General features: G+C 45.0%; 1 protein-coding gene across 1 annotated transcript in view; it reads right to left on the bottom strand.

Moving 5' to 3' along the window:
- CORO2B (coronin 2B) overlaps nt 1–25073 on the bottom strand; it is a 96713-nt gene extending 71640 nt beyond the window's left edge. The window contains exon 1 of the mRNA XM_063313866.1: nt 24885–25073. Within this exon, the coding sequence (XP_063169936.1) occupies nt 24885–24899 (15 nt within the window). The 5' untranslated portion in view covers nt 24900–25073. The remainder of the gene's footprint in view (nt 1–24884) is intronic.
- Between the last annotated feature and the right edge of the window lie 2785 nt (nt 25074–27858).

Below are 27858 nucleotides of genomic sequence, written 5' to 3'. Positions count from 1 at the left end.
ATGTAATCCTGCTCAAAGAAATACCCATCAGAATTTTACCTAAAAGAAAAGAATACGCCTTCTTGACCAACAAGCTAATGCAGAAGGAGATACCATTCAGGTGGGATAAATTGGAAGGAGTGGTTCTAACTTTTAAACAGCAGAACTACGTGGATGAAGTCACCAGGAATTCAGCTCAACTTGAAGGAGACTTTATATTTTGAAGGACGTTCTGTTGACCACAGGAGGAGTGTTCAGAAATTGCTCTACAAGGAACAGAGTTGTGGTTCATATCCTTCTTATGTCATGGGCTCAGGTGGTGGCCTTGGGTAAGCTGTCAGTTCTCAGCTTCCTACCATCAGCAGGTAGTGGTAGACAGGAACACTGAAAGGAACCTGGGAAAGAAATGGCATCTCCATCATCTTGTTCAGCCCACTCCACCACTAATGGAACTTGAGAGTGTGGACTGGTACTGTTTTTCCTCAAAAATCCCTTTTTCTTTTCTTTTCCTTTCCTCTTTGTCCATTTTTGTGAAGGGTACTTTGGTCTTTGAACTTCTGTGTGCCACCTAGTACCACGTTTCAAAGTTGTGTTTCTACCAGTTACACTTTTGCAATAGTGTCAGGGGGAGGAGTTTTCTGTTCTCACTCCAAGACTGTCTATGGTATTATGGATTGGATTCTCTGCTAATATATGGAAGACCTCTGAGTGGGTGATGAGAGAGAACCCCCCCCCTTCTATGCCTTCTATCAGGGACAGGAAATCTTTTTGTTGCTGTTGTTGTTCTCTGAAATTTTTCATTTGAGAAAAATGCCACTGCAGTGCCTTGTGCGTGGCAAGGGCTCTAGAGCAGCCTCTACCCAGGGGAGAGACAAAGGACAGAGATGAAGGTATGTGCTGACCAAGAGTGAGCCTGTGTCACTATGGAATGAAAACCTCTTTGTTCTGGCTTGGACCATACATTTTAATTCAGTTCTAGTCTTATGCACTTTCTACCTTGGTTCTAAGTTAGCCTTCCTTCCAGTGCCTTCCAGATGTTGCAAGTGTTAGCAAATCAGCATGCCTCAATTAGCATGTAAATAGAGTTTGTTCCCAAGATGCAACTCTCCATGCTTGTTAGAGGAAGCTGTTTGTTGCCACTCCCACTTCCGCTCTCTCTCTCTCTTCCTCCTTCACCATCGGAGAAGCATGTTTTGCTTCTGTCTCCAACTTGGGCCTAAAGCCATGTGCCTAGCCCTTTCTTCCATGCAGCTCTTAGCAGCTACAGAGATCACTAAGCATAGGGAAAGAACAGAAGAAACAAGGAATATCATTTTTCCACCAAAGATGAATGTAACAGAACCAAGAATAAAAGCCAGTAAAACTCTTTTTACTTTACTTTTAAACCTGCTATGTCTAAGCATGTGATTCTTTATGCTGGGGAGGGCTGAGTGTGTAAGATCAATAACCTGTGTTTCTCTGACGTGCTCATTAAAGCTATCTAAGATAATATTCTTTTTCTGTGCACAGCCTCTCTGCTGTGTTAAACTCTGCTCCAGTTCAGTGGTCCTAGCTGTCCACTAATTGGCTTCACCAGATGTGTTAGGGTTTCAGCCTCCAGAACCGGATTCCTATGTTATAGCAGCTGATTGTCTGACACATCTGGTGGTATCAAGTTGGAGAAAGCTCATCCAAACTACTGGATTGAGTAGATTATTCATATTCTTTTACTCAGTATATCAGTAGATCAATATATACCTCTCCTATTGTCATTCTGGCCATCTGTGATTAGTTGGAAAATGAATATTAATATGCATTCGCTTGACAATATCTTGTGAGGTGACCCTTTGGATACAGTCTGGTAGAAAAAATGGCGTACAGATTCAGCTGAGTGGATCTTTGTCTTGACTAGTAAGGAAACGACTACTGGTCACAATGTCTGTCCCAGTATTTACAGCATCTCATCTCTTCTCTGGGGCTGCCTTGTTGGTCGGGCTCCAGAACTATTCCACGGTCCAATTGCTTGAGCAATATGGCACACACCGTAAGTGTACCTCTGATAAAGGTACCCACCCAGTCTGAGCTGCTGGACCACCTGAATTTTCTGGTTTAGCCATCGGAGACAGCTGCTGTGGAACAGCTTTTCATCCACTCACAGGATGGCTGCCATAACGGCTGTGACCTGTCACATAAAGGCAAACTGATGAGTGAAAAAGACAAGTCACTGGCCTGAGACTGGAGTCAAAGCCAGAGATGGGTCCCCCAACATGGCTTCTTTGCACTTGAAGCCACTGTCCCAGAATATCCCTCCTTTCACAGAAAAACAAAGCAATGAATTTCCCTCTATTACCTCTGAGTTTAAATTATTCTGCTTTGTTTGTTCCCAACGTTAAGAAGATGGCATTTCTGACTGCTTTCATATTTATTGATAGGAAAATGAAATTACTTAATTGAACTGCAATACCGGATATCTGCTGCAGTCTCCTCTGTGACCGTATCTGTCTGGTGGCTGGGTGGGGAGCTGCTGGGCCCCACCAAATTGCAAACAAGTCGTGTGTTGATTCATTTAGCAGCTGAGCACCAGGCTGCGAGAAGGGAGAAAAATGCTCTTTTCTTTTGAAAACTCTTCCCCCCACCCCACCTTTCTTTTTTAAGAAATGGTTTGGCAAGCTGTGCTCATTCAAAGGGAGTTGGCGGCTCCTTCTGGCAAACAAAACCGCTGCCGCGGCAACAGGAAAGAAAGGAAGGGGTTAACGTTCAACCTTACAGCTGGAAAACTCCTTGGAAAGGGGAACAAGGAGACAATGCAGTGAGAAAAGGAGGAAGCAACCCATAAGCTTGGACAGTTCACACACGCACAGAGACATCCCCCACCCCACAAATAGCTCTGCTTCCAGGATGTACTGATGGGGGTCAAGCCCTCCTGCACATACAAACCAAGCACAGGCTCAGAGGGAAAAAATCTAGAAAAAGTGCCAACAAAACATGAATTCAATATTTACTGAATATATCTCAGTCAGCTTTTACAGCAATTCTTCATATATCATCATCATTATTTATATATTATTTATTTATTCAATCCCTTTACATTCCACTTTTCCTCTGGGATCTCAAGACATCACAGCAAGGGGTCTCACGTCATCCTTCAAACAGCCTTGTGAGGCTTGCTGGACTGACAGAAACCAAGTGGCTGAAGCGAAGCCTCCACCATTATCTCACACAAGCTCTCTGACACAGAAGGAGTGTGCTGACTTCAGAGCCCCCCTTTGTAATCTCTGAGAAGCTGGTCATTTGTGAGCATTTAAAAAAGAAGGCATTGCCTGGCATACACAGTGTGCCAATGCATTTATCAAGAGCAAATAACACAAAACCAACTTGATCTCCATGTTTGTTAGAGTAGTTAATTTACAGTGGTTGACTGTAGGAATGTGGTAAAATCAGTTTACCTTGACTTTCCTCAAATAAGTCAACAATCTGGGTCAAGCTGGAGGGAAATGTTGAGACACATACCAGAGAGCTCATTTCTAGGCCCTATTCTATTGACATATTTATTAATGACTTGTAGGGGTTAGATATGATTATCAAATCTGCAGATGACCCAAATTATGGAGTGAAAGTAAACACTCTAAAGGAGAGCTTCAAGGTTCAGAATCAGCTAGCTTATGCCTTTTAATAAAATGTGTTAGTTGGAAAAGGTGCTAGCAGATTCCTGATTTTCTGTCATCATAGACTAATATGGCTCTCCTCCTACAATGTCATTAAGGTTCAGGACTTTCAAGATGACTTTCAAGAGCAACAAATGCAAAGTCCCGTATTTGGATAGGAAAGATCAAAGGCATGTTAGCATGGAGGGATCATCCTGGGCAGCAGGACATGTGAAAAGGAGCTGGGCCTGATTTAAGGGTCCCACAGAACCATGCATAACCTGGTAACCTTTCACAAGATTACTATGAGAGAGCTTAATGGTTCATGACTGATCTTTTAGATCATACTCCTTTTCATTCTCACAGATATCAAGGTGGATCATAATTAATATATCACAGAGCATACAAAAAAACTAAAACTTAAAACTGATCTCTGGCATCTTCCTATATCATTGCTGCCCAATATACAGTAGGTGCCTGCTTGCTTTAGCTGGGCAGCTGAATGACCTTCATGCCTTAGATGATCCTGCTGCAAATATATACTATTGGCATACTCTGCCAATGTTCTTCGCTCATCCCTCCATCACCACAATGAGGCAGCACAGCAGGACTTGTGGAGGGAGGGGGGTGTAAATGGGAATTCCAGAACATCTCATTGTTCTCATGAAAAAATTATATACAGGTCAGGAAGCCACAGTATGGATACAACATGGCAAACAGACTGGCTCTAGGTCAGCAAAGGAGTGCAACAGGGCACTTCTCCCCTTATTTACTCAACCTATATGCTGAATAGGAAGAAGATGAGTGTGGTTTTAAAATTGCAGGAAGGGACATCAATAACCTGTCCTGATATCAGAAAATGCGAAGGATCTGCAGGCTCTAGTACTAAAAGTCAAAGAGCACAGTGAAAAAATGGAACTAAAATTAAATATAAAGGAGTCCAAACTAATGACAAAAGGTAGAACATCCAGCAATGAAGAATTAGAATTAGCAATGAAGCTATCAAAGTGGTGGAGAGCTTCTGCCTTTTAGGATCAACCATCAGCAGTAAAGGAACAAGCAGTCAAGAAATATGCTGCAGACTAGCACTTGGCAGAACAGCCACGAAAGCTTTGGAAAAGATATTCAAATGCTGTGATGTGTCTATACCTGCAAAGATCAGAATTGTGCAAGCCATGGCATTCCCTGTGACACTCTATGGAAGTGAATGTTGGACTTTCAAGAAGCAGAATAGGAAGAGTTTTGGTGCCTTTGAACTTCGGTGTTAGACTCCAGCGAATACCGTAGACAGCCAAGAAAACTAACCGATTTGTTTCATTGAACAAATCAGCCCAGAGTTCTCACTTGAGGCACAAAAGACCAGGCTCAAATGATCCTACTTTGGACACATTGAAGACCTGGCAGCTCTCTGGAAAAGGCTCGGATGCTGGGACAGGTGGAAGGAAAGAGAAGGAGAGGACAACCAGTAGCAGGGTGGAGGGACTCAGTTACAGTGGTGATGGGGGCACCATTGGAGGACCTGAAAAACCAGGTTGGGGATAGACCTGTTAGCAGATTGCTAAGAAAGCCTTTGGCCCAGAAGAGACCAGAAAAGTCACACACCAGGCATTTCTATAAAAATAATTTTATTTACAGAAAGCAAACATATTTAAAGGCTCTCAGCGAGAGCTGCTTAACTCTCTACATGCCTACACAGAAGGGAAACTGAAACTGAAACAAGTCTAGGCAAGTTCTTCTCCCCAGAGAAGATTAACATCCGAAAAGAGGACAATTAAATTCAACTTCTTCACTCGGCCAAAATGATTAGTTACCATAGTAACCTTAATCTGTAGTAGAAAACATATTAACACTCCCCTTTTATACTACAGAATAAGATGCAAACCAATTTGCTTTGTTAACTCTTTGTGTCTTGGTACAGCAAGAGGTTTGGTTAAAATATCAGCAATCATGTCTTTTGATCCACAATATTTCAACGTTATTTCTCCTTTGCTTATCTTATCTTTGATATATTGATATCTAATATCGTTATGTTTTGTCCTATTTTTGCAGGCTTCAGATTTTGCCATAGCAATGCAAGCTTGATTATCCTCATAAACAGTTATAGGCTGGTTCACTTCCATGCCTATGTCTTTTAACAAATGTTTAAACCATATAACCTCATTACAGGTTTGTGTTAGAGAATAAAAGTCTGCTTCTGCAGTGGAAAGAGCAACAAGTGTTTGCTTTCTAGAATGCCAGCCTAAGCTTGACCCAGCAAATTGAATTAAAATCCCAGAAGTGGATTTTCTGTCACTGACATCTGCTCCCCAGTCAGAATCGGCAAAAGCCTGCAATTTCTCAGTTCCAGAGGCATTTAGCTTCAGGCAATAATTCTTTGTTCCTTGCAAATACCTCATTAACCTCTTCAGTGCTGCTTTTCCAGTAGATGTAGGTTTCTCTGTCTACTTAAAATGGCCACAGAATTTGAGATATCTGGGCGAGAGTGATTTGCAATGTACAGTAAACTTCCAATTGCAGATCTATATTTCTCTGCCTCAGTTAATTGAGTTTCTCCTATATCTTTCTGAAAATCTGTTATCATCGGAGTAGAGACTGGTTTACAGTCTTGCATATTAAAATCCTCTAGGAGCTTTTGAATTTTACTACGTTGGTTTAACAGAAAGCTACCATCCTTCTCCCTGTGTATTTCCAAACCTAGGTAATTTGTTACAGTTCCAAGGCTTTTTAATATGGAATGGCTTTTCATGCAGGCTTCAAAATCAAGCCTTTGTTTTTCTGTTGGTGTGAACAGCAGCAAATCATCAACATAAATGCACAGATACATACAGCCTTGTTTGTCTTTCTTTATATATACACAGGGATCTGCTTTTCCTTTTTCAAAACCAAAATTCTGCAGTTTTTCATCTAATTTTTGGTTCCAGGATCTAGCAGCTTGTTTTAACCCATAGATTGACTTCTGCAGTTCACAGACTAGATTCTCCCCTTTTTCATAGCCAGGGGGTTGCTGCATGTATAATTTGTGGTCTAAATCACCATAGAGAAATGCAGTTTGAATGTCATAGTGGTGAACTGACATTCCTTTCAGTGCAGCAATTTTTAACAGTAATCTAATTGATTCACCTTTAGTAACTGGTGCAAAAGTCTTATCAAAGTCTAAATCTTTCCTTTGAGTGAACCCTTTTGCAACTAACCTTGCTTTATATTTTTGGATTTTGCCATCAGCATCCCTTTTCAGTTTGAAAACCCACCTACAACCTAAACAGCGTTCATTGGGAGGTAGATTTACCAGTTTCCATGTTTTATTTTCTTTCAAGGATGCTAATTCCTGTTGCATGGTAGAATGCCAATTTTGTGCAATCTCTGGTGGTAAAGCATTCACTTGTTCTAAAGACTCAGGTTCTGTGAATATGTGAAAAGCCTTTACTGTTTCAGCCTGAAAACGTGATGGAGGAACGCCTTTATTACTCCTCTGAGATCTGCGAGGTAATACAGGGCTTAAATTTTGACTCCTATCACTTTCCTGAGAAGCATCTATCTCATCAGACAGATCTTCAGTTTGCTTTTCTGGTTTAATGTCCTCATCAGGCAAAAGATCACCATCAGCAAGTCCTTGCTGTTCTCTTGTGGTGGTCAGATCAACTGGAGAGCTAGAATTTAATCTCCCCCAGTTTTGTTCAGCAAAAGAAGCGCTTTTGCTAATTATCAATTTCTCTCCCACTATGAACCTGTAGCTCCTCTGGCTTTGTTCATAGCCAACAAAGATGGCTTTCTTTGTTGTGGGGCCTCCTTTCCTTCTCTGTTGTTTTGGAATATGAACCCAAGCAGTGCTACCAAACACTCTAAGATGGTTTACCTTTGGTTTCACACCATAAAACAAATGGAATGGAGTGTCCTGAATCACAGAGTTATACAATCTGTTTTGTACATAACAGGCAGTAGATATTGCCTCTCTCCAATACTTAAAAGATAAATGTGAATCTTTAAGCATGCATTCCATCGCATTTTGCAAGGTTCTGCCCTTTTTTTCAGCAACACCATTCTGTTGAGGGGTGTAAGGGTTAGAAAGAATTTGTTCTATCCCCTTTTCCACTAGGAACCTTTTGAATTTGTGAGAAAGGTACTCTCCTCCTCTATCACATTGGAGTGCAGATACAGGCCTAGGGAATTTTCCATTTGCCCATGTCACACAACTTCTAAATTTCTCAAATGCCTCATCTTTATGTTTTAAGATGTAGATAAATGTGTATCTTGAGAAATCATCAATGATGGTCATTGCATACCTTGCTTGTCCAAGTCTTGGAGCAAAAGGACCAATAATGTCAGAGTGTACAATTTCTAAAGGTCTAGTTGTAACCCTGTCACTGTGCTTACTCACAGGAGCTTTTAGTGTTTTGCATTCTTTGCAAACTACACAGTCTAAGTATTTGTCACAGGGTTTTATCTTTAGGTCAGCACACAGCTGTGGCATTTGTGCTATATACTTGAAATTAGCATGACCAAATCTCCTGTGCATCAGGTGTACACATTGGTCATGATATGGCGTGTTGCCAACTGCAGCCTTGCTGCTTGGCTTCCTTGCATTTTGCACTATGTACAAGGAGTCTTTTAATATACCAGTAGCACACAATTTCCCATTTTTACGTATCTCACAACCATTTTTCTTAAATGTTATAACATACCCTGTTGCAGCCAATTGTGCCACAGATAAAAGGTTTGATTGTAAATTTGGCACATACAACACACCTTTTAGAGTTTCTCCCAAGCAGGATAAATACAAGTCACCTTGTCCCATAATTTTGGTCACAGACCCATCAGCCAAAGATACACTTTGTCTTTCAGTTTTAGACAGTGACACAAAAGAGCTTTTACAATTACATAAATGACAGTTGGCCCCAGAATCTAATACCCATACATCAGAATTACCCTTCTCAGCAACCTGTGCAATTTGGGTTGTCTGAAGAGCCTTCTTTTGTGTTGCCCTTGTGTTCTTCTTCTCTGTCTTTCTACTCTTGGGTCTCAAGGCACAGTCTTTCTGCAAACGTCCAGCTGAACCACAAGTGAAGCATCGCTGGCTGGCTAGCGCTGTGGCCTCAGCTTCCTTTCCCTCGTTTTCTGGTCTTGCAGCTTTCCAGAAGAGATGGGGGGGATCTTTCCTCTCTCTTCTCCCATTCAGCGAGTAAGCACTGTGTAACATACGATGGGGTGAGGTCTGCTTCAGGCATAGCCTCCAGGGTACAAATCAGCGTGTCCCACGTTTCATTCAGTGAGGACAGGAGGATATATGATTTTGTGAGAGGTGTAAATTCCATTCCTCTCTCCTGCAACTCAACAAACAGCTGCTGAATATGATGCAGGTGCTCAGGAAGGCTATCTCCTTCTGCAAGGTAGGCTTTGTACAGCTTTTTTGTCAGGGTAACTTTACTCCCTGCTGTTGCCTTTACATACAAGTCTCTCAAAGCTTTGCTTTGCAGACTGCATACCTCACACGTGGACTAGCTGATTGTCCTCAACTCCCAAGATAATGGTGGCTCTAGCCCGCTCTTCCTGTCTCAGCCATTCAGCACTGGGATTTTGGGGGGTTTGCTCACCAATTGGCAGCCAAAGATTCTCTCTGCGAAGATACATCTCCATCTTCAGGGCCCAATTCAAATAGTTGGTCTCTGATAGGCGCTCCAGAGGCATCGCTGAGGGCTGGGAGGTAGCCATGGCTTCTTCCTTCTTTTGCAAGCCACCTCAGCTGGCTTCTTTGTCCTGTAAACTGGCAGTTGCTGGAAAATCTCCAGGTGGCTCAAAATAAAATCTTCACAGGTCTTTGCTACCTGCCTTTAAATTGTGCATGAGGTGTGGAGCTGATCTCTCTATTCTCTCTGGGTTTTACTGGGCTTACTGGGTTTACTGGGCTGCTTACTGGGCCCATAACCTGTTAGCAGATTGCTAGGAAAGCCTTTGCCCCAGGAGAGATCAGAAAAGTCACACACCAGGCATTTCTATAAAAATAATTTTATTTACAGAAAGCAAACATATTTACAGGCTCTCAGTGAGAGCTGCTTAACTCTCTACATGCCGACACAGAAGGGAAACTGAAACTAAAACAAGTCCAGGCAAATTCTTCCCCCCAGGTGCAAAAATTAACATCCGAAAAGAGGACAATTAAATTCAACCTCTTCACCCGGCCAAAATGATTAGTTACCATAGTAACCTTAATCTGTAGTAGAAAACAAGACCGTCATAGAGAAAATCTACCTATGTGGTTTATTTATTTATTTGTGTCTCAAATTTGTACTACCGCCCATCTCCCCCTGAGGAGGGACTCTGAGCAGTTCACAATAAGCTAATCAATTAAAACAATAATCATAATAAAACATGAAATTTAATACAATACAAGAGTAAAATAAAATAGAAAAAATAGTTTTTCAACTACTAGTGGTTGCTAGTAGAAAATGACTTGATGGCTCATAAACAATCAATCAATACAAAATTACTATTTTCTAATAAGCTTCTGCAGTCATTCAGCAAAAAAAATATTGTAGCTCAATGAACACATATTATACAATCCATGTTAAGGCATTTTTACACTTCAGAGAATCCCTCAAGGATCTTTCAAAAGCAGAGAATCAGTCAAATTTGGCCAATCTTTATCCTTTTCCTTTAGGTACAGCCACCCAGAATACTAAAGACATACTAAAAACCCCACACCATAAAAGGAGGTGCAGCTTGCAGAGGAAGAGGCGTGCCCTGATGCCCTCATTATACATACAACACAAGTCACAGAATTCTCCACATGGAACATGCCTATAGATATGCTTGGCAAAGAGGAAACAATGTCCACAGAGCTAAATCTTTTTTTTCTGTTCATGCTATATGAAGATTAACATATGTTAAAAAATTGTTTTGCCCCCTAAGCAATGCTGGGTTTTTTTTCCTCTTGTTTCTGCACAAAACAGCTCAAATGAAAATCTCACCAGAACAAAAAAAGAAAAAAAGGAAACTTTTTTCCCTGGGGTACAGGAAAGCCCAGAATGCTTTGTCCAGCCACATCCTCTTTGCCCAAAGGCTCATCAGGCTGAAGGGGAACTTTTGATGTCCCTTCCGAGGGGAGAGACGCATCTAGAAGACACTGGGCCTATTATATGGCCATTTACAATGAGTCAGTCAGGCTGAACAAGGGTCAGAAAGTGAAAAACTGTACCAGGTTCAGAAACTTAGGACCAACAACCATGAGAATGGCTGAAACACAATGGGCAACACTGGGTGCACATATCCAGGGTCAGTCAAAATATCACTGCATCACCACCACATATTTCAGTAGTAAAACTTCTCCCTCTTGCTGTCAACTGTCAAGAGCCAGTTTAAGCTAGTGTTTAAGGCAACAGGCTAGAAACCAGGAAACTGTGAGTTCTAGTATGAAAGCCAGCTGTGTGACCTTGGGCCAGTCCCCCTCTCTCAGCCCAACTCACCTCACAGAATTGTTGTTGTGGGGAAAATAGGAGGAGGAAGGCATATTAGGTATGTCCGCCACCTTGAGTTATTTATAAAAATAATAAAGGCAGGATAGAAAATAAAATAAAATAAAGGCAGGATTAAAAAAAATCTTTAAAAAAGTTCATTGAGCATCAAGAACTCCATAGTTCAACCCTGAGCTACAGATATCTCTTCTATTGGAACCTATATTTACTTTCCTTCAGTCAATGAAACTAGTGTTAAGATGTCTAGCAGGATTGCAAAGCTGCACTTCAAAAACTCCAGATCTGCATTGACTGGACTTTCTGTTTTAAGCTAGATCTTGAACCAAGAAACCAGCTTGGAGTGCTCTAAGCCCTTGCACAAGGAGCAAATGGCAAGGCACAGGGGACTCCTTGGATCAGCACCCAGCCTCCTCCGCTGCTTCATGCATGTCATGTTTTCAGATGAAAGAAGAACCAAATGTGACCCGGCACTTACCCAAAAATGATGGGTTCCTTCAGTGTGTGAGGCTACAGTTTGCTGACGATAACTCAGTTCACAGATACCATTAAGCTGTAAGTCCGGAGTGTGTAACTTCAGTCTGCTCTGCCTGCATCCTAGGCTTTGCAGAGCACCTCAGTGCAGCTTTCCAAGTGGGTGAAGTCAGGATCCAAAGTGTGGGAGGTGGGGCGCTTTGTGGTTAAAATAGGTGCCATACGTCCTTATAACATTTAAATCACTGTCATAATTCCTTCCAAATCCCCTCCTCCAAATGCGCAAAATTTGGCCCTGTTCACTTGACTCCTAGGACCACAAAAGGGGAGCTAGCAGCTGCATATGGCCCTTGTGCTACAGTTCTTGCACCCCTGCTATAAATAATGGTTTATATAAAAGAATAATTGGGCAAGAATTTGGCGGGGAAGGTCAAGTGAGAGGCATTCTCTTTTGTGCTGCTGTTTGTTGATTGCCATCTTGGAAGAGCACCTAAAGGAGCCAGAGGCTAAGATACTCCAGCCACGGACTTATCAGGGAAGATGGGTGATTCCTGAATGGGACACAGAAAGTCCTTGTGGAGGGACAACAGTACCAACAGCCCTCCCAAAAGACAGAAAAAGTCAAGCAAGGGGGAGGTAAAGCTGGAGGCATGTAACCCGGAGATCCAAGCCCACCAAGAAGAACTCCTGTAGTTAGAGCTTCCAAATAACCACCAGGGCCTCTGGTTGAACAGCAACGCCCAGAAGACTCCTCAGACACTCCAGAGGGAAGGATTCCTGCCTCTGTGCTGAAGAGGAAAAAGTGATGGGATGGTGGCAATTGGAGACCCCCTAACTGAGAGGGACCAAAGCAGCAATCCACTGGCCAGATAGTCTATCAAGAAAAGTGTGCCGCCTTCCTTGGCCACCCATTTGGGATGTAAAGAATCCCAGGACTCTCTAAGACCTTTTTCAAAAACCCCTCTCTACTGACTGACATGGGAAAAATGAAACAGCAGGACACAATCGTGAAGACACTGCAGGCGCTTATGAAATATGGGACAGGAAGGAAAAGGGGATGGGGGCACAAGAGGTAGTATTTTCACCCTTCCTATTAAAGAATTTAGCCCAGGATGAGCAAGAATTCTAGAAGTGAACAACTGGCGATGCAGTGGTGCAGCTGGGAATAGCTTGGATTCTTGACCCTAAGACACCTTTTTGCATTGAGGGGCACTTAACAAGAGAGGAGTTGCATGGACAAATGGTGTATGGAAGGTGTCTTTTTTACAAGCCTCCTGTAATTTGGACTGACTCTTGTGAGCAAGGGAGAAGCAGCCCAGGAAATAGTGTAATGCTAAGCACCAGAAATGGAACAGGGAGAGATACAGGATACAGGATACAAACACATAAATAGAATAATGAATAGGCCAAGCTACATGACCCAGGGTTTCTAGGTTATTTTTCTATCCTTAGAACATCAGCAGGAAGAACTAGAAGTCTTAAGGCAAGAAGATTTTGTAGGCATTACTGAAACCCAGTGGGACAAGGACCAAGGATATAACTTACACAAAAAGAATAAATCAGACAAAAGGGAAGGAGTATTTTATCTTAAGGAAGTGGACACATGTACTGAGATCCAGGAATCTGAGCATGAGGGTCCAGTTAAGAGCACTGGGTACAAATACAAGGAGAGGGAAACATCAAAGACATTAATACAAACATGGGAACTTTGAAAGGAAGTGGCCACATCGTATTGGGGTCTAAAATACAACAGACAGGAACATAGTTGTACATCCACACTAATATTAGGAGACCCAATTTCAACCAATGTAGCGAAGTACTGAGGGACAGAAATCCTCAGGTCAAAATGTGTATAGGAGGGTTGGGAGCTCCTCAAAAGTAAGGTACGTTTGTACAATTGTACAATTGTGCACAATTCCAATGTGGTAAAAATGCAGGCAGCTTAGGAAACCATTGTGGCTGCACTGGGAGATTTCAGCTGAGTTCAGAATGAAAAGGGACACCGAGGACTAGCAAGTGGTACTAACAAGCAGCAAATATCCACAGAAGGGAGGTTTAAAAGACTGAAGTGCAAAAGGAAAGTAGATTCACAAGGGAAGCTAAAAGCAGCAAAAAAATGCTCAGAGGAAAGAAGAAAAAAAGGAAGGGATGGGCCCACTGCTAGGAGATGGTAGGATTGTGAAAGGTGACAAGATAAGGGCAGAGCTCAACTCCTAAATTACTTCAGTCTTCTCCCCAAAGGGAACTGTGTTCAATTGGACCCAAGCAGTATTCCTGCCAAAAGTAGGAGTGGCAGCCCAAGATAAGGAAAGATGTGGCTAGGGAGTACTCAGCTACTATGAATGAGTTTGAGTCTCCAGGACCAGATCATTTAAATCTGAGAATCTCAGAGGAACCTTACATGACTTTTGAGAAATTATGGAGGACAGATATTCTGCCAGAGGATTACAGAAGGGCAAACGTTGTTCCAGTCTTCAAAAGGAGGAAAAAAGAAGACCTAGGTAACCACAGATTGCTAAGATCGAAGTTCATATCTGGCAAAAATCTGGAACAGATTATGTTGTTCATTTGTGAGCATTTAAAAAATAATGCATTGCTTGGCTGGAGTCGGCATGGGCTTATCAAGAGTAAATCATGCCAAATCACACTGTTTCCCATGTTTGACAGAGTGAACATTTTAGTTGACTATAGAAATGCAGTGAACATAATGTATCTTCACTTCAACAAAGGTGTAAACAAAGTCCCCCATGAGATTCTAGTACAGAAGATGACAGAATGACTGACCTTAGATGAATAGAGCCCTGGTTGAACAATCATAATGTACATCAATTGTTCAATGTCAAGCTGGAGGGATGTTTTGAGTGATATATTATAGAGATCTCTTCTAGGACCTGTACTGTTCTACATATCTATAAATGACTTGGATAGGAGTTAGAAAATATGATTATCCGATTTCCAGACATACGGGACAGAGGGCAGATTCAAGAGGATTCTGACAAGCCAGAACAATGGACAGAAACCAGTACAATGAATTTCAGTACAGACAGATGCAAAGGCCAACATGTGAGTAGGAAATATCTAAGCTACAAGTATAGTACGATGGGGGGACTCATCCTGGGCAGCAGTACATACAAAAAGAATCTGAATCTCTTGGTGAATCACAAGCTGAATATGAGCCAACAGTGTGATGAAGCTGGGAAAAAAAAGGACAGTGACAAACTGAAGCATGTCAAGAGATGAACTCAGGAACAACTGGCAACACTGAGTATGTTTATCCTGGAGAAGAGGAGCCACGGGGAGTCATGATATCTGTCTTCAAATACCTCAAGTGTTGTCATGTAGAAGATGGAGTAGAATTGTAGACAAGATACAATAGGTTTAAATTACAAGGAACAGTATGAACAGACTGCTTTGGGAGGTGGGGGGCTCTCTCCTTCACTGGAGATATTTAAACAAAGGCTGAGTGGCCATCTGTCAAGGATGACATAGCAATGGATTCCTTCACTGGACAGGGGTTGGACAGGGTGATCCCTAAGGCCCTCTCCTAAGGTTCTGTAATTGCATTCACACACTGCACTAAGTCAAAACCAAACAAAGCAAGTATTGTGACCTGAAAACCAACTTCTGTTCCTCACTAGGCTCGGGTCATGAGCACAGAATGTCTCCTACTTGTCACCAGCGCAAGAAGAATGGCCACACATGGGTCCCATTCAATGGCCTTCCTTAGAAAGCAAGAGTCCTCTTGAAGCAACACCCGGTTTACAGAGGGGGAAAGTGGGTAGCTGGCATTCCAAGGGCTGCTCCACAGAACTTTTAAAGTTGCAGCTTAATTGCATTAGTAAACAGTTAAACTTTGATGGGTTTAGGCCACTTACGGCCACTTTCATGTAACATACATTGCTTCTCCAAACACATTTTCTAAGTTATTCAATATAACCAGTATCAAATCAAGTGAAATCCTGTATGCAATTTCTTTCTGTTCAATTGTGGTCAGCATTCTTGGTGAGATCTGAGATCCTAATTTCTGAGGCTGCACACCAATGTCCTCCTTTCCATGGGCATTTTTCATGGGCACTTTCATGGCCCAATTTTGAGAAAGTGAAGGCCTGGATTTCCTGCACCTGCTCACCGCAGGATGAAAAGTTTGCATGCAAGAAGACATCCAATCCCTGGTGAAACTAGTTCTCTTCCCCTTCCCATCCTCTCAGAAGCACCATGCTTTTCAGTTCAGCTACCAACCAAACAGGCAGGTGTTAAATGTTAAGAAGAACGGATGAGTGGCAGCTGTCTAATCTGTTCACAGAAGGCGCTGGCATTTTGCAGCCCCTCAAGCCTTGGATGAAGCCTTCAACACCCCTTCTAAGTCCTACCACTAACAGTGAAGTTTTCTAAATCTTATGGAAAGGACAGCTGTGGAAACCAAAGCTTTGATTTTAATTAAGTATAAATTAAATCAAATCAAATTAAGGTTTTGTTCAGGTCCTACCTACTTTTTTGGAGTGTGGCTGCTAGAATGCCACTCAAAGGCCAAAGGGAGGCCTTGGATTGAAAAAAGTTGCCATTCTTGTTCTAACAGATTGATACCAACTTAGCATGTTGAATGAACCCAAACACTCCGATTTAGAAACCATAATTAATGGCTTGGTGTGTTGCGGTTTATTGAACAAGCCATAGTTAAGCCATTGCTGAGTACACTTAGGTCAGTTTGGGTTAACTGCTAAAACATATTATGTCTGAAATACCTGGAGGTCTCCAACATGGTGCCCACAGCATCTGATCTTCTGTACTGTTTTTGACTTTTTAGCAGCTATTTAACTGGAAGACCCCTATGAAGCACCACCACCACACTACCTTGCTTACCAAGAATCTATCTGGGTCTGGACTTCCAGGGGAGGTATGGAGATGGCGGGAGACAGCTTTGCAAAAGCAGAGCCAACGACTGCGGCAAAGACCAAGGAGTAGACGTAGCAATGGATTGGAACCTCTCTGGATAAGGAGAGGATGGGATATTGCCCACGTGCTCCGGATAGCTGCTCCTTGTGAGGAGGCTGCAGGACAGCAATTTTCCATGGGTTTGAATGCTGGGAGACAACACGATCAGCCATCTTGCTTGTCACTATTATTTGTACTATTATTTTATTATATGTTGTGCTTTTTATTTATATCTATAGATTTTAGCTGTATATGTCTCTGAATATATCTAACACCCATATTTGATGTATGTTGTGTTTTCTGGCTGTAAGGCCACAATAATTAAGACTAAAATTGTACTGGGAGCTCTTTACCAGTAGTGTGTCTGTTTAGTCTTTTGCTTCTTTCCTTGGGCAGGAGTGTGCCATATTTTGCCTGGGGTTTGGGGAACAGCTGTAATGAAAAGCTTTTCCTCCAGAATTTTTGTCTGGGGGGCTCTGGGGTTTCCCCCTTTTGTTGAATTGTGTGTGGTGCATGTAAGCGTTTACCTAGCTTTGTGTGGGCCTTTTGCTTTGATTTTTGGGTGTGTGCCTTAAATTATTTAACACTATGGTGCAGATGGACTTCTCTGTGGTGTATTTATATTTAGCCTGTGCTTCCCGCCCACACACACCCATCAAGGATATGGTGCACTGCATAGACAAGAGTTTTACAGTATAGGGACATCCAGAAGCTTTGGAATTCAAAATGTTTTAAGCTAAAAATAGTCATTCTTTGTTCCAAGATCAAAATAAAATACCTGTGTTCTGGAAGTCTGTTCCTCCTGTTAAGAGCACTAAAATTAGATTGTTGTTTTATAGATTATTATTTTAATTTCCAGTCCAGCCAGTAGAGTAGCAAGGACTGCTACTGACTTAGACTATACTGGGTGATGTGGGGTGGGGAAGAGCAGCAGCTACTTAAGCATAAGGCTCGTAATCTAAAAGCCACTACAGACTGCCTGGCGGACTTGCAAAAAAGCCAGAAAATTTTGGATTCAAATACAGATAGTGATATAAAGAATGTTAAAGATTAATATTCTTGTTGGGGCTAATGGATCGGCAATCAGAAAAGAGTCATGGAATATTGTTTTTATATATGATCACTGCTGCGAGATTATTATATGCATAAAAATGGAAAGGCTCTGAAATGGAGGAATTGCTGGTGAAGATGACAGAATCGGCAGAGATGGCAAAATTGACTTGTTTGATTAGATAAACAACAACAACTACATTTATTAGTGACTGGAAACCCTTTATGGACTTGTTGCTGGAAAAAGAGAAAAAATGAACTTGTGATTTAAGGGTTTGATGATTAGCAAGGGTAGATTATGGAAAGAAGGAAATTATGTTGTAACCTTAGAGAGAGAGGGTAAAATATAAGTGTACTTGTAACTGCTGTTAAGAAGATTGGATGCCACTTCTTTATAACTGTTACTTTTTTCTTCCTCTTCTCTATTTTTTTCTTTGCACTTTCTTCACTTACCTATTCCTTTTCTTTACTTTCTTAATTTTTTCCTTCAAAATTGTATTTTTTATTCTTTTAAAATTTCTTTAATAAAATATATATAAAAGCTACTATAGTCTCTGTTTTGTTGCTGGACAGAAAAATCCAGGACCATTGCTGCAACCACCTGATCAACCGACTGTTGCTTATAAATGCCAAGACCACTAACAGTGCTATCTTGGGATAGTTTGATGAGCTTTGTGTGTCCTTTGTGTGTGCTCCAGTCCCCTGTTGATGTTCAGCTTCAGAATGCTTTTAAATTGTTGCAGTTATTGCCTATGCGTTGAATGGCAGGTAGGAGGCAGCATGAACAGCCCCCTCATCTACTCTTGTGACCATGAGTTAAGAAACAAAGGAGCAAGAGGCTATTTGTAAGTTCCCATTTTTTCTATGGTCACAATATTCAAGCCATTCTGAATGTTGTTCCACTATGCAGAGGGAATAGGGAATGGCCTTGAAGGACAGGAGAAAGAGCTGCTATGAAGGCAACAGTCAGATAAACAGAGCTTGAGCCAATGCCAAGAAATTAGTTTGAGAAAGTCTCAGACAAGCCCCTCCCTGGTTCACCTGAAGATAAAGTGAAGGAGGAGGAAGCACATTCAGACTTGCAAGGTTCTGTTACTAAGCTGTTACAATAAAAGTACCGGTAGTCCTTGGTTAACAACCACTCATTCAGTGACTGTTCAAAGCTGTGAAAGGGCTGAATGAGTGGTACTTACTACTGGTCCTCGAAGTTCTGGCTGTCCCAGAATCTCCGCAGTCACGTGATTGCAATCTGGGTGCTTGGCAACCGGCTCGCACTTATGACGGCTGCAGCGTCCTGCAATCACATGATCACCATTTGTGACCTTCCCTGCCGGTTTCCCACAAGCAAAGTCAACGGGGAAACCAGCCAGGAAGATTGCAAGTTCCTCCTGCTTTTTCTCCCAAGGAGTCCCGCTGCAGAGTGCACGATCCCAGGGATCTCATACTCCGTAGCACCTACCCAGCTGCCCACACTCTGTAGCATGTGCCCGCCCGCAGCACCCCGCTGCCCTCCCGCACTCCTTGGACCTCACTTATTTGGCCAGATTAGTCATCACTGAAATAGATATTGGAACTGAAACTGAGGGGTTTCAAAGAGCAGTTTTGTGCTTTGGCGCTCCTATCTCCTTTTGCCCTCTGCTTAGTTTTATAAGGAAGCTACTTTGCTTTCAGTCGTTTGGTTTCCAGGCCATCGTGTATGTTCTATGTATGTTCACTATAGCTCCAACATGGTACACAGTCAAACCCTGCTGTATGGAAGCCTTATGCCAATGTAGTCTCAAAATTCCAAAATGGTCCCCTAAAAGGAAAATAGTATTAAATAGATAGTGGGCTATGCAAAGCTCTCATTTTGCAAGATCAGCTTCAAAAACACACTGTTCTCAGGTTAATAAAACTCAGTATTTGTATTCACAACACATACTATGCCTAACAAGTAACTTAATATGGATTAACATAATGGCCTGGCTCACACAAAATACCAAGGGGTTGGATTCCCCTTGATATTTTGTGGGATACTATCAAGGGATAGCATCAAGATCACAGGAAATGATAGCATCACTCTATACTGCACTGGTGAGGCCACAATTGGAATACCAGTTCTGGCCACAATACAAAAAAGATGCTGAGGCCCTGGAAAGAGTGCAGAGAAGAGCAGCAAAGATGATAAGGGGTCTGGAGGCCAAATCCTATGAAGAACGGCTAAAGGAACTAGGCATGTTTAGCTTAACGAAAAGAAGACTGAGGGGAGACGTGATAGCAGCCTTCCCATACTTGGAAGGGCGTCGATTTATTCCCCATGGCACCTGGGGGTGGGACAAGAAGCCATGGGTGGAAGCTCATCAGAGGGAGCTCCAACCTGACACAAGGAGGAATTTCCTGAGAAATGTGAGAACTAGCAAGCAGTGGAATGGCTTGCCTCCCAGAGCGGTGGGTGGTCCATCGCTGGAGGTTTTCAAGAAAAGATTGGACAACCATTTGTCTGCGATGGTATGAAGGTTCCTGTCTTGGTCTTGGGCAGGGGGTTGGACTAGAAAACCTCCAAGGTCCCTTCCAACCCTATGATTCTATGATTCCCACAACACACTGAACCACAAATAACCAATTTTAGTCTCCTATATCCAGTCTTAATGTTTTGTTAATGAAATAACAAAGTGCTAATTAGCCATTAGACCAATGTGGGACAATCGAACCCACAGTCTGGGATACAGTTTTCTCTATATTTTCTACCCAAGATAATTTATTTCAGAACCCCAAGGCATCCCAAAACGTGTTCAGTAATCGGTAGCCTGCCGTACCCAGCCTGCAAGCTGTCCTTTAGCCTCCCCCACCATTCTTACGTTGCCATACCAACGGCAAGCCCTTTTCCAACCTCGGCTCCATGTAGCACCAAATGCTTCTGTTTGGGAACAGCAGCAAGCAGCACGGAAAGTTCCTAAGAGATACAAAACGGTCGGTGCCTGCTGAGTTCTTTGCATTCCCCCAACAGAAAACAACCTATCAAGCTTTCAGGAAACGTTGAGAGGAACAAGAGAGCAGGCGACCCCTTTCTCCATCCCATCCAGAGAAGACAGATTACAGATTCTGTGGAGCAGATTTCAGTTTACTGCAAATCAGATGAAATGCACTTATCACTGAATTAAACACCAGATATTTGCTTTCTGTCCCTTTGAATAGCATCTATGCACCTTTACATTTAGCACTGGGGTTCTGAAGTAAATTATCTTGGGTAGAAAATACTTCCAGATTTTGAGGATGTGGAAGAGAAAATACTTCCACCGTTGCATGCCTAGAAACAGTGACCTTGAAGCTCAATTCAGTCTGGACATGCTGTCTGCTGACCTTGGGCCTTTTCCTATACAATACCCGATGGGCGGAAATTTTCCTGTACTTGCAACATGTCTAAAATCCATGGGGTGAGGATCAGGATGAGATCCTCAGTTTTCTCCACCTGACACACTTGAAACATGGGACAAGAGCTGCTCAACTGCCCTGCTGCATGGTAATGTTCTTGCACTCTGATTGACTCCAACCTAGTATGGGCTCCACGCCCCAAATCCAACAGATAAACAGCTGCTACTTCCCATTGCTAACCATTTTTAACTTTTTTTGTTTTGTGCCTTCGAGTCAGTTTTTGACTCCCAGTGACTGCCTGGACTAGTCCCTGCAGTCTTCTTGGCAAGGTTTTTCAGAAGTGGTTTGCCATTGCCTCCTTCCCAGGGCTGAGAAAGAGTGACTGGCCCAAAGTCACCCAGCCAGCTTTCATGCCTAAGGCAGGACTAGAACTCCTGGTTTCTAGCCTAATGCCACTACCCAGACTGGCTCTATTTTAAACTTAGATTTCCTCTAATACAATTTATCAGTAGAAGGATCTTCAGGTTAGTATACTTGTTAGGTTAACTTTAGCAACTGTGTGCTCATGACCAGGTAGACGTGGGTCATATTTCAAATTCTTGTCGCATTTGGCAGGTCAATGGTGGCAGAAACCCTAATCTTAGCCCCATATAGCCCCATAACCCCTTTCAGTTAAAGAGAAGCAAGGGCTGTCAAAAAGAACTTCTCTCTGTCAATGGCTCATTGAAAGCTATGGTTAGGTTAACCATGGTCAGTTTAATGAACTGCAATTGGCTAAGTTTGTGGAATACACTGCACTCTAAATGACCATGTATAAACCAGCATGGCAGGATTTACACAACAGGCAAGCCAAAATCACACAAACCATATTATGATTTAAGCACAACATACAATAGCTCCTGTCCCCCCCCCCCCCCCCATTACTGCAAGATCTACTTAGTTTCTTTCCAAATTCTCAGAAGATTAGGCTTTATTGTAAACCACCCAGAGTCCCTCTTTTGGGGGGATATGGGCGGTGGCAAAATCCAATAAATAAATAAATAAATAGATGATGATGATGATGATGATGATGATGATGTTTTCAAGCTTATATCCTCAACCCAGAGATTTATATTATTAAAAGGAACCACTGAGATTGTAAAGATATGTCTCATGCATGCCTTTGCAGGGCTCCAGGAAACACACCTATCCACAGTGACTTGGAAGCCACACCCAATTGACTTACAGGCCTCATTAGTGTTGGATGGGAGACCCCCAAGAGATTCTATGGCTGTAGGCTGAAAGTTTACAAAAAAAAAAAGTTCCCACAAGACGTCAGTGGCAAGCCCCTTCCACATTACTGCCAAGGAACTACCTGGCCATGTTCACAAAGTCACCAGGAGTCACATTTGATGTAAAGGAGACTTTACTTTTTTTCCATTATCCCCAGAATGACTTCCTAGTAAACATGCATAGTCATAGGCCGGTCACAGTTATCAAAACTAATACAGGAAGGGATTAAGTGAATAATTTTCATTAACCTACGGCAAACCAAAGGATCAACCAAGCCAGATTAGAATGAGTGCTTAATTACTTTTTAGAAGAGATTCAGTCCTATCTCCTTTTGCATCCAAGAAGCTGGGCACCAGCGCACCACCATTCTCACCACACCTTTGGTGCCAAAAGGACAAAGGCAGAGAGGAACCTGGGCAGGAAGCAAACAGCCTCCCCCACCTTCCCTGCCCCAGAAAGGCAGCCAGAGAAGCCCGGCAAGGTCCACTCCCTCCACCCCCAGGGCTTTGCTGGGTGCAGGGGCAGCCCACCCTCCCCATCTAGCCTAGCCTGAACCTGCTCTCTGCACCAGCTTCCGCATCTGGAGGCCTCACACTCAGGAGTCCCAACCCGCCTGGCAAGGGGATTCTGTGTCTACAAGGCTAAAAAAAGCACAATTCATCTGTATTTCTGCAACAGCCACCCCCAGCCTCATCTGCTAGAATGAAGCAAAGCCTGGGATCCTCCGTCTCAGAGCCCCAGATTCCGCTCTCTACCCACAACCTTATTTCCAGGGCATGGGAAGTTGGCAAGCATTCCCTACCCTTGACTATCAGCCAAGTGATTTTAATCAGATATTGATCAGAAACCCCCTTTATTGCTTATCCTCATATTTAAGGACAGGGTAGGTCTGGGGGGCACAAACACATACATTCAAGTATATAAACCTGATTTCACATCCGTGGATTTCCAGGTTTCCACAGGGTGAAGCATACCACTTAAACATTTTGAACATGGTGATGGAGAGGGAGACCCCTGGTTCCATTGCGTTTGTCATCTTTTTATCTTTTATTGACTTGATTGTAATTTCTCTGATTGTTGTGAGCTGCCCAGAATCAATGAGAATTAGGTGGCATACAAGTTTAATAAATTACTATTGTTGTTATTATTATTATTGTTATTATTATTATTTTGAACCCCTAGCAACAAACATTGATTAATAAATAAATGCCATTGCAATATAATCCTGCATAGGATATACTGTAAATCAGAAAAAAAATCATGGTTTCAAATGTTGCTTTACACTACATTGCAGGGGTGGTTCTGATGGTTATCAAAGATGAAAATACTCAGCAGATGTATAATGAAGATGATGCGAAAGTATTTCTCTCTAGCCTCTACTCATCTGGACCATCATAGATAACTTCTTTGCATGAGCTCTGCAGGGCTCTGAACAGGAGACTGAGTTCTGTCCAATGGAAGGTCCTCTTAGAACAGTATTTCTCAACCTTGGCAACTTTAAGGTGTGTGGACTTCAACTCCCAAAATTCCCTAGCCAGCCAGGCTACTGTCTCTGGCAAGATCAAAAACCTGTCTAAACACCAGGAAAAAAACTTTCTCTGTTGCAGGAAAAATAGTAGTATCAGGTAGAAAAGAAATAAAGAGAGCAGGTAACCCATACCTGCAAAGAAATGGGATATGCTGCTAAATTGAGGAAAAATATCCCAAGCAAGGAAAATGGGGCATTTCTTTCTATGTGGTCCTCCATCTTCTCTCCCAAAGCAGGGAATCCCGGGCAGTGCCAACCAAATGCCTGCCCCATTTGCTTCACTGCAAATGCCTCTGTGATTCTCCCGGCTTCAGAAAGCTGTGGAACTGGGTCCCCCTCCCCGGCTCCCGGTCTTGGGGGAGCAGAAAATGCTTTGCAGTCCAACCTGGGCCGGAAGGCGAGGTGGACCCTGACCAGCTTTGACGCGCGGGTCAGTGAAACAGCCCCTGCGCTACTCGGCCGAAGGCTGGACGGTTCAGCCAGCTCGGAGTTGGCGGATTCTGGGGGAGGCCCTATCCTGCCGGCCAGATCCCCCCGGGAAGAGTTCCGTTTCTCCTCCTCCAACAACCACCTGTAGAGGGAAAGCTGCCTCGGGTAGCTGGCTCAGAAGCACGAGCAGCCGCCTGTGGAAGGGCCGCGGCCCCCGAGCCAGGCAGAACTTCTGCAGGGGAGTCGCTCGGGCCCTTCTGCTCTGCAAGGCGGAGTCTCAGATATCGGCGGAATCCCGGGCAGGCACCGGGCAGATCTAGAGACCCGGCAGCGCGAGGCGTTAAGGGAAGAAGACGAGGAGCCACGCGGCCCTGGCTTGCCCACCTCTCCAAGGGTTAAAAATGCAGCGCATCTACTGCTCAGTCTTAAAAGTGCAAAGGTGGGTCTGCTTCTCTCTCAGCCGCGGCGGAGAGCCGCGCAGTCCGCCAGCACGCCCCGCGGAGAGGGTGGCTTGGCTTCGCGGGCGTCGCGAAAGCCACCGCCGCATCCCGTCCCTTTCCAGAGTGGCGGAGGGAAAAGCAACGATGACAAAGCATCAGCGACAAGCCTGAGGGAGGAAGAGGCGGCGGCGGGGGACGGGGAGAGCCAGCCGTGCCCGCTCGACCCCGGCCAGAGCCCGGGAAGAAAGGCGCGGTCCCTTCAGCCCGCTAGTTCTCTCGCCGCAGCGGCTGCCGGCTCCGCTCCCGGCCCGGGGAGCTGCCAGGCGAGCCGGCAGGTCCTTACCTTGGAGACCGTCATGCAGAAAGTTCTCTCGGCGAACGGGCAAGCTCCCCGAAGGCCGGCGGGGGAAGCCGGCGGCCCTTCCTCCGAATTCCCGGGCTCGCGCGGGAGGGGGCTGCCCCGAGAAGCCGCGGCCGGCGCTCCCCTGCGGAGGAATCGGCGTCAGAGGCTGAGGACGCCGAAGGACCACCCCCGCCCGCCCCCGCCCGGGCAAGCCGATCACGCCGCCCTTCCTTCGTCGGAGGAGCCGGACGGAGTCGCGGGGGCGGCGGCGGCGGCGGGGGGCGCACTGCTGCTGGAGCCCGGGGAGCTTGCCTGGTCCTCTGCTGCCCCAGTGGGGCGGGGAAGGCGGCGCCCACCGCGCCCAGCGCTCCGCAGCCGCCAGCGCCGCCTCCTGCCGCCGCCTTGGGTGGGTCTCTGCGCCGGCCGGCAGCGGGGAGCGGGAGAACCCGGGCGGGCCGAAGGACGGGCAGCTTCAAGGGCCGCACGTGGCCGCCGCCTCCGCCCGGTCCAGCGGCTGCCGGCGTCTCTCGCTGGCCCCAAGCCAAGCCGCGGCGGCGGCGGCAGCCTCTGGCCGGGAGCAGCCTTCCTCCTTCCCGCGCGCAGGCGGAGAGGCACGCGGCCGCCGGGCCCTCCGCGGAGCTCCGCGCACCGGAGGGCAAAATCCGGGTAAGGCCAAGGGAGGAGGCGGCCCCTTCCCACTGGCGGGCTCGCAGAAGCCCCTGGCCGGCAGCCAAGTGCCGGGGTGCCGAGTGCTCGGCGGAAGGCAGGGCCAGCCTGCCCCCGCCCCCAACGTCTTAGAGCGGCGGGCTTTTCAGGGCACGCGGAGACGCCCCGGCATCCAGGCAGGTGGCAAGGGCAGGAGAGCCCCTCCCCCCACCGCCGCCTCGATTGGGTCGGCAGACGGAGACCCTGCCCGGCCTTCGGGCCAGCATCCGAGTCTTTCTCCCCCCCAGACCGGATGGCTGAGCCGCCTCACCACCCCCTGGCTTCCCTACCTCAGCTGGGGAAATTCAAGGGGGAAACGGGGGCTGCGCGTGCCCCGTGCGGGCTTCGAACGGGCCGCTGAAGCGGCGTTTCGCCAGCCCGGTCTGTTTGCAAGGCCCGGAGGGGTGAGAGAGGCTGCCTGGACCTGGAGGGCGAGGGGAAAGGAGGCGCCTGCTTTCTCTCCAGGCGGAGGAGCGGGGCGGGGGGCTGAGCCTCACTTTGGCGGCCGCGAAGAAACCGCCTGGCGTTTGCATTTCTGTACGCCCGCCGCCAGGGATGATCCTTGGCTTCAAAAGCCCCACGGCTCAGTGCTGCAGCAGAAGACGTGCCAGACTTGTGCCAAGCTTGGACTGATTATGTTCTTTGTGGCGTGTTCGTCAGGGACTAAGTTCCACTGGGAAAAGTAGTGCATGTCAGTTCAGGAAGGGCTTATATGGTGGTGGGCTAGAACGCTCCAACTGGCGCTTTGCAAGATACAGTGAAAATTGGATTCTCAACAAGGGATCCCCGGCAGAATCCTCTACAAAAGCATGTGTCCAGCACACGACTTTGCACTTTTTCTGTATTCCCTTATTCCTGTCTTGCCCTGTTAGTGCTGAGAGCAGCTGGTGGGCTTAAAAGCTTATGTCAAAAATGTATCACATGAGAATGCAGAAGGGGAGGAATATTCTTTTGAATAAAATATACACGAAATCAAGCATCAGCTACGTTTGCCAAATTAAACTCATAAAAGTCAGTACCAGTCTGGGCCGTCCGTTTTGGGATCAGATGTTAAAGTACTCCACATTTTGTTTCTCCATGCTTGAATGCGGCTGGCCTTGACTCAGACATGCCTTTGCCCCCTGTGTCGCCCGGGGGGCCGTGTCCACTGAGACAAACCAAGGGGCAGGCCACAGGGGGCCAAGCTTTGCAGTGGCACTGTTGTTTTCCCCTCTCCCCACTCGGCACAAGTGAAGGCTATCCATGGAAATTAGTGGACAAAGCACTTCTGTAGCTCGGCAACAAGTGATGTTAACAACAAGAAATCCTTCCACAGTGGACTAAGAAATTGAATTCTCATTCTGCACAAAGGACGTGACCAGACCTCCGATTCAGGGTTGTTCCAGGTCACTGTCCTGGATGCCCTCACCGCTGAACTCCGAGATACCCTGAAGGAAAGTTTGGGTGCTACTGGCAGTTTGGCTCTTTGCGTGCACGGCTCTAAACATCTCCTCCTAGTCCTGTTTCCTCTTCTGCAGTCAGCCAGGGATTGTTGCCTGAATTAATTAGCACCAATTAATTGGTTGAGGCAACCCAGCTTGCTTTTCTTCCCTTTGGGGAGGAGAGTGGAGTGGGGAGCTGTGCCAGATAGGATGCTCTCTCCAAATTGCTTCCATGCAGTAAATTCTGATGGGAACCTCTGAGCTGCCTTTAATCTGCCTGAGTGGTAATGGGAAGAGCATCGTGTCCCGTTCAGCACACAGGACTTGGAAGAGGCTGAGCTGCCGGCATGATTGGTGAGGCTGCTCCATGCTGAAATGCTTGGATGCATGCGGTCCTAAGGCCTCACCACCATCCCTCGGATACTGCAGCTAGAAGCAAACATTCAGGAAGAAAAGCTCTCATTCCATACAGGGCTTTTGCTCACTCTCTTTAGCAAGCCTTTGGTACTGGTTGCTATGGAAAATGAAGTAGCCATGATCATCATCATCATCATCATCACCATCATCATGTTTTTAAAACTGTTAAAAGGGTGCTTGGATACAGCCTGGAAACCCAACTCCAAGGCAAGACAAATCCAAGCCTTGACTGCAAATGCCAAGGGAGCTGGTATCGAACCATCCTCTGGTGACCTGCAGCACCTTGTCAGCGCAGCCCCAAAACCAGGTGACACATTCCTCATAGGCTAAAGTTGGAAGTAAAACTGGATCTGGAAGAATGGGAAATTGGCCTTTGGCATATAAAACAAAGATGGCAACAGACAAATCAGGGTCTCCCGCAGGATTCAATG

This window comes from Candoia aspera, chromosome 13, assembly GCF_035149785.1.
Source record: "Candoia aspera isolate rCanAsp1 chromosome 13, rCanAsp1.hap2, whole genome shotgun sequence".
In the NCBI taxonomy this organism is placed as follows: domain Eukaryota; kingdom Metazoa; phylum Chordata; class Lepidosauria; order Squamata; family Boidae; genus Candoia; species Candoia aspera.
This window is presented reverse-complemented; position numbering and strand designations above follow the sequence as displayed.